The 11,260-nt window shown below is 32.6% G+C and overlaps 1 protein-coding gene across 1 annotated transcript; it reads left to right on the top strand.

Annotated features, from left to right (window-relative positions):
• The first annotated feature begins 962 nt into the window (after positions 1–962).
• LOC115989783 (beta-amyrin 28-monooxygenase-like) lies at positions 963–10,862 on the top strand. The gene is made up of 3 exons (XM_031113653.1): positions 963–1,964; positions 9,659–9,846; positions 10,167–10,862. Exons 1-3 carry the CDS (start codon positions 1,013–1,015, stop codon positions 10,464–10,466), a joined length of 1,440 nt encoding a protein of 479 aa, XP_030969513.1. The 5' UTR covers positions 963–1,012; the 3' UTR covers positions 10,467–10,862.
• Positions 10,863–11,260: the final 398 nt, after the last annotated feature.

An 11,260-nucleotide genomic window follows, 5' to 3' on the forward strand; every position in this document is an offset into this window, starting at 1 on the left:
TGTTAAAATATTTACTATTTTTAAAAGAAAAAAAAAAAATCATGGTTTAATCTCACATTGAAAAATGAGTGTGAGGTATAAAGGTTTAAAGTCTGTATTGTGTATCTAAGAGCTAAGCTTTTTTGGATATGCATTACTGTCAGTTTGTTTAAAATTTTCTCTCCTCTCCTCTTGTGTGTGTTAAAATACTTAGTATTCTAGAAATAGAAAAACAATTTACAAGAAAAAAAATATAGAATATAAGGTTTTACTAATGTGTGCTCTTAGGGTATATATTAGTAACTTATTTTAGAAATTTTTTATGGAAAAATGAAAAAATGATTAATTGTTTTGATAATTTTTTCAATTCTCTATAAAAACTTTTTCAAAATAAATGATTAATGTATGGCCTATGGGCATACATTGACCGCATCTTAGAACATATTGCCTAAATCTTAAGTTAGTTGCAAACGTGGACCGTCAGTTACTAAACATTACTTATTCCAAATTCAACAATGTGATACGGAAGAAATTCCATTTATTGGTTGCCTTCATGGTTGATTTTATTGGAAAGTAGCATTTTCAAAGTAGGGCCGGCTTTTTCTTCCACTTTTTTTTTTTCTTCTTCCACTTTTGGTATAGATAGATTAACCCAAAAAAAAAAAAAAAGTCATATTTCCTCTTATTAATTAATTAATTCATGTAGGTCAAGGTTCACTTGTGTGACAATGTTATCATGTCGTTTGTCAATAATCCATTGTTTTTTATATACCATGTTCTGTCTTAGTTATTTATGATATCAATGCATTAAGAAAAATACATACTATAGAATAATGTAGCTCACACCAAAATTGACTGCAAAATTGTGAAAATAGTACAATTATTACGGTCAAGGAAATGTGTTATTACGGATTGTATTTGTATATATAGTCAAGAATACACATACTATTTTTCCTATATAAACTCCCATATTGCATTTGCAAAAGCGTGCCTCTAAAAACTATTGCCTAAGCACAAACTATCTTCATCAACTATGGAGCTTTTCTTCCTTAGTGGTGTCATCCTCTTTGCTTTCATTGCTTCTCTTTCTGTTGTATTCCTTCTCTACCACAAGTCCTATGCTTCACATCCTAATCTTCCAAGGGGGAAGATGGGCTTACCTTTCATTGGTGAGAGCCTTGAGTATCTCTCCACTGGAAGAAAAGGTCACCCAGAAAAGTTCATATATGATAGAATGGCTAAATTCTCTTCCGAAGTCTTCAAGACTTCAATCTTTGGAGAGCCAATGGTTGTTATGTGTAATACGGCCGGAAACAAGTTCTTATACTCCAATGAAAACAAACTTGTCACAGCTTGGTGGCCAAGTTCTGTGAACAAAATCTTTCCCTCCTCTCTACAAACATCTTCCAATGAAGAATCCAAGAAGATGAGAAAGATGTTGCCAAACTTCATGAAGCCAGAGGCCTTGCAAAGATATATAGGCATCATGGACACTATTGCACGAAGACACTTTGAGGCTGGTTGGGAAGGGAAGCAAGAAGTGACTGTGTTTCCACTTGCCAAGAATTACACCTTTTGGTTGGCCTGTAGGTTGTTCTTGAGCATTGAAGATCCAAAGCATGTTGCCAAGTTTGCTGATCCTTTCACCGTTTTGGCTTCTGGGATCCTTTCTATTCCCATAGATTTGCCAGGGACGCCCTTTAACCGTGCCATTAAGGCTTCAAACTTGATAAGGAAGGAGTTGAGGCCTATCATTAAGCAGAGGAAGATTGATTTGGCTGAGAACAAAGCATCTCCCACACAGGATATATTGTCACATATGTTGCTCGCCTCCGATGAGAATGGACAGTTCATGGCTGAGATGGACATAGCTGACAAGATTCTTGGTTTGCTAATTGGTGGCCATGACACAGCAAGTGCTGCTGTTACTTTTGTTGTCAAGTATCTTGCGGAGCTTCCCGAAATCTACAATGAGGTCCTAAAAGGTAAACTTTCAATCACTTATCTTTCTTAATCCTATGATCTTTATTTATTTATTTATTTCTAAACTCTATTTGTTTTGGCAATGATGTTTTTTAAAAAATGAATTATTTTAAAAAAAACACTTTCTATAAAACTATATCATTTTCTTATATTTGGTAGCAACTTTAAATAAATTGAAAAATAATTTCCTAACTTCTTTTATTTAACTTAGAGATAGAGTTGTTTTCCAAAACAATTAGTGGTAAATAATTTCTAAAAATAAGTAATATTTTTTATGTTGACTAGGATCTGTTTGAGATCTACCTGTTTTACTAAAACTGAAATTTTTTTACTAAAAGTACTATAGATAAATATAAAAATTAGCTAAAATAGTATAGTAAGACTCATGAATAATACCAAAAAATGCAATAGAACCTATAAATAGTAGCAAAAATAAACTAAATAGTAAAATAAACTGACTTTTTAATTTAGAGTCAAATGCACACTAAAGATAGCTTTTATTTGACTCATTTTTTCAGATGCTACTAAACACGAGAAAATATGGAAAACAATTTTTACACAAAGTTTTTCATGGAAACAAACATAGCAAATTGAGATGATTGTTTTCACATAATTTTAGAATTTTTAACAATATTTACACAAGGTTTTTCATCTAATTTCATAAAAATTTTAACAAATTTTAGAAATCTATAACAATGCTATAAACAAAGCAATTTCATTAAATTTTTTTTTCTGTTACAATTCATTGAGATAATTATTTTCACGTAAAGTCACTATTAATATTACTTTTATTGCACACAAATCACAGCTTTTTACCTTATTACCTTGACTATTGTGAAATTTGTTAAGTCATTAATCTTAATATTCTAAAAGGTAAGTAATATAATATTATTAGTAGGAAAAAACAAAGAAAGGGGCGGAGACTATAAATTGTTTTGTTTGTAAAAAGGTTTACAGTTTAACAGTGTACGTGCCATATAGTTTTGTTGCTGAAGTGGGTTCTTCGTTGGATCCCATATTTGAAAATAAATTTAATGGATGTTGTGTGTTGGATCATATACCAGAAATATAAATCCTCTATCCTACTTTTTGCATTATACATCATAATTCATCAATCAAAGCATGTCATATGTTATAGTTTATTGATGAAAATTTCTTGTGGATTCCGTACTGTTAGAATAATGTGGTCCAACATAATATATATGACGCCTCTATTATTAACAAATAAATATTCAATCTCTTGTGAAATTATGCAATATTTTTATGATGTAAGATATTGATATATTGAAATAGGTCTACTTTTGATTTAGTAGACTAAGATTATGAATGCATTCATTGTAGGAATGCATTCATTGTAGTCCTTGACTTGACCATATCCATCATGATGTAGCCTATTCTAATAGGTACATTGTTGGACCATGATGGAAGGGAGGTGCAAGTTAAAATTGCTCAGACTATGGAAGACAATAAGGGCTAGTCTTTCGATGGTTAGTGCATAATAATCTCGGAAGTCCCTCCATAATGAGATTCATGCACGTTGAGTGTTGGCTTTAATAAATCTATCGTGTCAATACCAGTAACTTGAACTCCTATTAAAGGTTGTCACTATAGTAGTTCTGGATATGAACGATAGATGAATCCATGTATTAGCATGGAGTTACAAAAGTAAGAACACATTAAAGAACTTCTTCATTAATGAATCTAATTAATAAAATGTTTATTAACAAATGTAACATTTTTGTAACATGAAGTGTTATTACGATAGGAAGGATTTTATGGCTAGTCATGTCCTTTCTGAATATTATAAATATTGTCAAGGCCACACTTGCAAGGGGGTGTGTAAGAGAAAATAAAGTTCTTGTTAATCCTGACCAGCTGGAGAGAGCATCCTGATTGCTTGTGAGGTCCTTGAATAATATAATCTAGTATGTAAATTTCTCACATCTTATTGTTGATTTTTATTACATATGCACATGATATAATTGTTAATTAATAGATATATTATATTTGTTTCTCTTGAATTATTACTTTTTAAGTATAATTCCAACAGTCACAAGCATGTAGGCTCTGCTAATATTTATGATAACTTGTCTTTATGGTTAATTTTTTTTCCCCTATACATGTGATATTGTTATATGTTAGGTATAAAATAAATTTTTATTAATAAATGGTTGTAACAAATACAGCATAACGCCATTTAGTTAATTTTAAGTTTGTAGTGGGAGTTAGTTTTCTTCAAAGTTAATACATCTATAATTCTTTCATTATTCTAAACTCAAATATGATGACACCCCTTTGGTTAATCACATGGATGAGATAGGATTTTGAAAGATTATATATATAAATGTGTCAACGCCCTTACGGATAGACACAATGTATATATATATATGTGTGTGTGTGTGTGTGTCAACGCCTCTACGGATAGACACAGACTCTAATTTAATATAAATAAATAAATATTTAAGAGATAAATACTAATTGATTAAATTCTTCCTTACGCCCCTACGGATACAGGATGAATTTAATTGGTTGAAATATTTGTCATTAAATATAAATTCTTGTATTTTATCAAAAGAAATTGATAGCTAAAAGAATTGGATTTTAATACACAAATTATATGTGTTGCGTTTTACAGAGAGATGGCAAACTCTAGTTCTCTAAACATGGCAAACTCCTCTAGTTCTCTAAACATGGCTGATATCATGAAAAATTGTACACTTTCTGGACCCAATTATGCAGAGTGGAAACGTAGAGTAGATTTGTACATGGGGTTTTATGATTATAGTCATTGTATTAAATTTGAATGTCCACCTAAGCCCAATGAGGAGTCTGTTGAGTTTGATAAAATCTCCTGTAATAAATGGATTGAGGCAGATAACAAAATGAAATTTTTTATGCTAGGATATATGATTGATTCATTGATGGTTAGCTATATGAATTCCCCAAGTGCTAAATTCGTAATTGATAGCCTAGAAGTGAAGTTTGGAAAAAAGTCTAGTGCACATGTGGAAGGCTTATGGGAAAAATTTATTAGGACTAAATTATCAGAAGGAGATGATGCTCGTCAACATGTGATTAATATGATTGCCTTAACTGATGAATTAGCCCTTCAAGGAAGACCAATAGAAGATAAAACAAAAATTTCAACTATCTTGTCATCCTTGCCCGATTCTTATGATACCTTAAGACAAATTTATTTTGTTTTGAGTTTGCATTGGACATTAGATGATCTCTTATCTAAGGTCACAGCTAAAGAGGATGCAAAGGTGAGAGTTAATAATTTTCAATTAACATTGCTGAACAAAAGGAGTCTGTTCCTAAAGGAAGCAAAAGGTTTGAGAAGAAAAGAAAATTCAAAAGTGGTAAAAATGATTGGAGAAGTAACAAGAAGGCTTTAGTTAAGCAAGATGTTGAGGTCAAAACAAAACAGATTATTTGCTATCATTGCAACAAACCAGGCCATAAAAAATCTGAATGTCATTCTCTTTTGAGGTCACATGAGAAACAACCTCAAGGTATTTTTGGCAATCTTATTCTCAATGAAATTAATACCACTATTATTAAGTTTGGATCTTGGTGGGCTGATTCAGGAGCTATTGCTCATATTTCTAATACTATGCAGGGGTTCAAAGGGCTACAGAAAATAAATGATGGAGCTAGTTACATTTATATGGGAAATGATGCAAAAGCCAAGATTGAAGGCATAGTAGTTTTTGAGTTAAAACTAAATAATGGGTCAACTTTTGATTTAGTTGATTGTTTGTATGTTCCGAGTCTTAGGAGAAATTTGTTATCTGTTTCTATGCTAGAAAAACTTGGTTATGATTTTTATTTTGGAAATGGACAGTTCTTGATGAAGAAAAATAATGTTGTAGTGCTATATGGTTTTCGAAATAATAATATATATCAAGTGCATTTGTGTGGAAGTATTGTGTGTGATGTTAATGTTTCTGTGAAAGATAATGCAACTTATCTATGGCACTTAAGATTGGGACATGTTAGTAAACAAAAAAATTGGAAGAATGATTAAAATGGGTCTGTTAAGTGATGTCATATTAGAAGATTATCCAACATGTGAAAGTTGCATTGAAGGGAAAATGACGAAAAAGTCTTACTCTATAGGAGGTCATACTTCTCAGGTTTTGGAGAGAGTTCACACTAATATTTGTGGACCTATGAATATAAATGCTAAAGGAGGATATCGTTATTTTATCACCTTTACTGATGACTTTTCTAGATATGGGTATGTCTATTTGATGAAACATAAATCAGAGGCTTTAGAATAGTTTATCACTTATAGACTTGAGGTTGAAAAATGGACAAACAATGTAATAAAATCTGTCAATTCAGATAGAGGTGGAGAGTATATATCAAATGATTTTGAGAGATATTGTGCTAAGAATAGAATTGTTCATTTTCGCACTCCTCCATATACCCCTGAGGCTAATGGGATTGCTGAGAGACGCAATAGAACACTCCTAGACATGGTTAGATTTATGATGGCAAGAGCAAATTTGCCAACTTCATTTTGGGGTGAAGCTATTCTAGTAGCTATGCATATCTTAAATAGAATTCCCACTAAAGCCTTAGAGAAAACACCTCATGAGTTGTTTGTTGGTAAGATAGCTAGTTTATCTCATATTAGGATATGGGGATGTATTGCTCATGTTTTAATTCCTGATCCTAGTAGGGATAAATTGTTGTCTAAAACAAAAAGGTGTGTCATGGTGGGCTACCCACAACGGTCTAGAGGATATATATTGTTTGATCCAGAAAGTCAAGTAATTTTGGAAAGTAGAAATGTAAAATTTTTGGAGGATCTTTTTGAAATTGAGGGTAATGATGATTTTCAAAAGGAAGTCTTGGAAGAACAAAAAGATACAGAGTCAATAATAGTGAAAGCTATAGATCCAACACCTTTGAGAAGAAGCACTCGAATTTCTAAGGGGCATGATATGTCTGACTATTACTTTTATAATAGTGAAAACTATAAGAAGGTGAAAGTTAGTCAAGATTTGAGAGACCCAGCAACATACTCTCAAGCCTTAGAAGATACTGATTCAAATAACTGGATTAGTGCTATGAATGAGGAACTTGATTCTATGCAAAAGAATGGAGTTTGGAGGCTAGTGGAAAGGCAACAGGGAATGAAAATAGTTGGATGCAAATGGATTTTTAAAATAAGGAGAGATGTCTCAAGAAAAGTGGAAAAGTTCAAAGCTAGATTCGTGGCAAAGGGCTATACTCAAGAATATGGAGTTGATTTTGAAGAAACCTTTTCTCCAGTTGTAAGAGTCCAATCTATTCGTGCTATACTTTCTCTAGTTGCATTCTTTGATTTTGAACTTTATCAAATGGATGTAAAGATTGCGTTTTTAAATGGTGATCTTGAAGAAGATGTTTATATGGTGCAACCTGAGGGTTTTGTTTCAAAAGGAGATGAGAACAAGGTATGCAAGTTAGAAAAATCTATCTAAGGATTAAAGCAAGCATCAAGACAGTGGAATTTGAAGTTTCATGAATCAGTAACAGTTTTGGGGTTTATGCAAAATTCTTTTGAACCTTGTGTATTTGTGAAGAAAAATTCGAATAAGATTGCCATTCTTACATTATATGTGGATGATATTCTTCTGGTAGGAAATGATATCGAGATGCTTTCTAAAATCAAGCAGTGGCTATTCAAAACTTTTGAAATGAAGGACCTAGGTGAAGCGTCATACATTTTGGGGATTAAAATTGAACGAGACCGGGTGAATAAAAAATTGAGTCTCTCCCAAGAAAAATATATCAAGACTTTACTAGAAAAGTTTCATATGGTTGACTATTTGAGTGGGAGGATTCCCTATAATTTTCTTAGGCCACTTTCTCAAAAAGATTGTCCTAAAAATGAGCAAGACAAACTAGACCCAAAGTTACACCTGTATGCATCTGCTATAGGAAGTCTTATGTATATCATAATATGTACTCGACCAGATATTGCTTTTACAGTTAGTATGGTTAGTCGTTTTCAAAGTAATCTAGGAAAACTTCATTGGATGACTATTCAATGGATTTTCAGATATTTGAAGCGGACTAAAGGTAGGAAATTGACATATCATCGCTCTGATGATTTAAAATTATCTGGATTTTCAGATTCTGATTATCACAGGTGTCTAGATAGTCAAAAGTCTACCTCTGGTTTTGTATTTATGTTATGTGGTGGAGCTATTGCATGGAAAAGTAAGAAACAAGAATGTGTTGCTCAATCTACGATGGAAGCTGAATATATAGCTTTGAATGCTGCGGTAAAAGAAGCTGTATATTTAAAACAATTCTTAACAGACTTGCTAATTGTAGAATGTGTTCAAAGACCCATTCCCATTTTGAGTGATAACAATTTTGCCATTGCTATCACCAAAGATCCGAAATGTCGCTCTCGCGCAAAACATATAGAGGGTTGTTACCATTACATTCGAGATATGATTAAGAAGAAGAAAGTCGTTGTTCAAAGAGTTACATCAAAGCAAAATTTGGCTGACCTTTTTACCAAAGGCTTGTCCTCTGGGCTATTTGAAACACATATATTGGAAATGGGGTTATGCTAGGCCAAGTGGGAGACTGTTAGAATAATGTGGCCCAGCATAATATATATGATGCCTCTATTATTAACAAATAAATATTCAGTCTCTTGTGAAATTATGCAATATTTTTATAATGTAAGATATTGATATATTGAAATAGGTCTACTTGATTTAGTAGACTAAGATTATGAATGCATTCATTGTAGTCCTTGACTTGACCATATCCATCATGATGTAGCCTATTCTAATAAGTACATTGTTGGACCATGATGGAAGGGAGGTGCAAGTTAAAATTGCTCAGACTATGGAAGACAATAAGGGCTAGTCTTTCGATGGTTAGTGCATAATAATCTCGGAAGTCCTTCCATAATGAGATTCATGCATGTTGAGTGTTAGCTTTAATAAATCTATCGTGTCAATACTAGTAACTTGAACTCCTATTAAAGGTTGTCACTATAGTAGTTTTGGATATGAACGATAGATGAATCCATGTATTAGTATGGAGTTACAAAAGTAAGAACACATTAATGAACTTCTTCATTAATGAATCTAATTAATAAAGTTGTTTATCAACAAATGTAACATTTCTGTTACATGAAGTGTTATTACGATAGGAAGGATTTTATGGCTAGTCGTGTCCTTTCTGAATATTATAAATATTGTCAATGCCACACTTGCAAGGGGGTGTGAAAGAGAAAATAAAACTCTTGTTAATCCTAACCAGCTGGGGAGAGCATCCTAATTGCTTGTGAGGTCCTTGAATAACATAATCTAGTATGTAAATTTCTCACATCTTATTGTTGATTTTTATTACATATGCACATGATATAATTGTTACTTGATAGATGTGTTATATTTTTTTCTCTTGAATTATTACTTTTTAAGTATAATTCCAACACGTACATCATCACTAACGCAATTAACCACCAAAATTTCTAGTGGACTTTGTAAGTAGTACTACCACTGAGGCTCCCATTCAATTTTAACAATTTCTCACGAGTGAACTATAATTCAAAGAAAATGATAATTTACCTTTATGGCTGGTTTTCTAATAAATTAAAAATAAAAAAGTAATTAAATGTTTAGATTGTTAATCATTGTTAACAACATATATTTACGTTTTTTATATGAAATAGAGCAAATGGAGATTGCGAAGTCAAAAAAACCAGGGGAGTTACTTAACTGGGATGACATTCAGAAGATGAGGTATTCGTGGAATGTTGCATGTGAAGTGATGAGACTTGCCCCACCTCTTCAGGGTGCTTTTAGGGAGGCCATTAATGACTTTGTATTCGCTGGTTTCTCTATTCCAAAGGGTTGGAAGGTTAGTATGTATATGCAATTTTTTTACAGCATGCACAAGCACGTGTTTATGTAAATTGGCATATATGTTCTTAACAAATTAAATAATAAGTCTGTGAACATACCATTTTTCAAAACAGTAATGGCATGATGTGATTAGTGCATAAAAAAATAGTTTAATAATGAACCTAAGTGAAAGTGATTATGTTTAAATAATAACATGTCATGTTCCTGGTTGTGGAAATTGTCGGTATCCTTAACATTAGTCTTTCAAGTCTTCACAAAATTTGGATATCTATATTTATAATAGCTTAACGTGTTAAATTTTTCTTAAATTTGCAGTTATGTTGGAGTGCAAATTCAACACATAGGAACCCAGAATACTTCCCAGAACCTGAAAAGTTTGACCCCTCAAGATTTGAAGGGAATGGACCACGACCTTATAGTTATGTACCATTTGGAGGAGGGCCTAGGATGTGTCCTGGAAAAGAGTATGCACGGTTGGAAATTCTAGTTTTCATGCATAATGTTGTGAAGAGGTTCAACTGGGAGAAGTTGCTTCCTGATGAGAAGATCATTGTGAATCCAATGCCCATACCAGCCAAAGGGCTTCCTGTCCGCCTTTTTCCTCACATTGTTTAGGCCGTTGTTGCCCGAACCCTAATTCCACCATCTTACTGAATGTATGCAGATAACTGAGGGTTTAATAGATACTCAAATGCTACAGTAAAGAGGGGGGGATTATCAGTAATAATAAGGCATGCTGCTGCTGCTGCTATGTAACATTCTCAAAAGCACAACCACAAAAATTTGCCTTGATTTACTTGCAGCTACTCTTTCTTTCTTTCTTTATTATTATTATAAATTTGTAGTATGTATGAAATGCAAATTGCTAGGTTTCCACCTGCCTATTGTGAAAGTTGTTGTGTGATTGTGTGTGATGATTGAATGATGTGTGGATTATGAAAGAGAGAACACACACAAAAGTTTACGTGGTTTCGCATGATGGCCTACGTTCATAGTGAGTAAGCACTTCACGGCTATATAATATACTAGTCGCTAACCCGTGCAATATATAGGATAGTTAAATAAAAAATATAAATATTTATTTTGCTTAAAGGTATTATAGCTTAGCTTAAAAAAAAAAAAAAAATGCTATGGTGATGACTTCACACAATGGTCAACTCCAATAAAATGTACTATTCACCACCAATATAATCTATGTTATCTTGCACTTTTTTTGGATAACAAACGGATTGATAAAACAATCTATGGTAGAGGAAAGAGATAAAATCTTCCATTGACGGATGCATGATGAATGTCAACTTTCCCAACTTGTTTAGAGTAGAATGATGTTTTCTTTCCTTTTCTTTTGCACTGAACTACATTTGGGTAGTGTCCATCACAAAGGATTGTACTGAACATCTCCAAATCAC

The sequence above is a fragment of the Quercus lobata genome, chromosome 5 (genome assembly GCF_001633185.2).
Source record: "Quercus lobata isolate SW786 chromosome 5, ValleyOak3.0 Primary Assembly, whole genome shotgun sequence".
Taxonomy (NCBI): domain Eukaryota; kingdom Viridiplantae; phylum Streptophyta; class Magnoliopsida; order Fagales; family Fagaceae; genus Quercus; species Quercus lobata.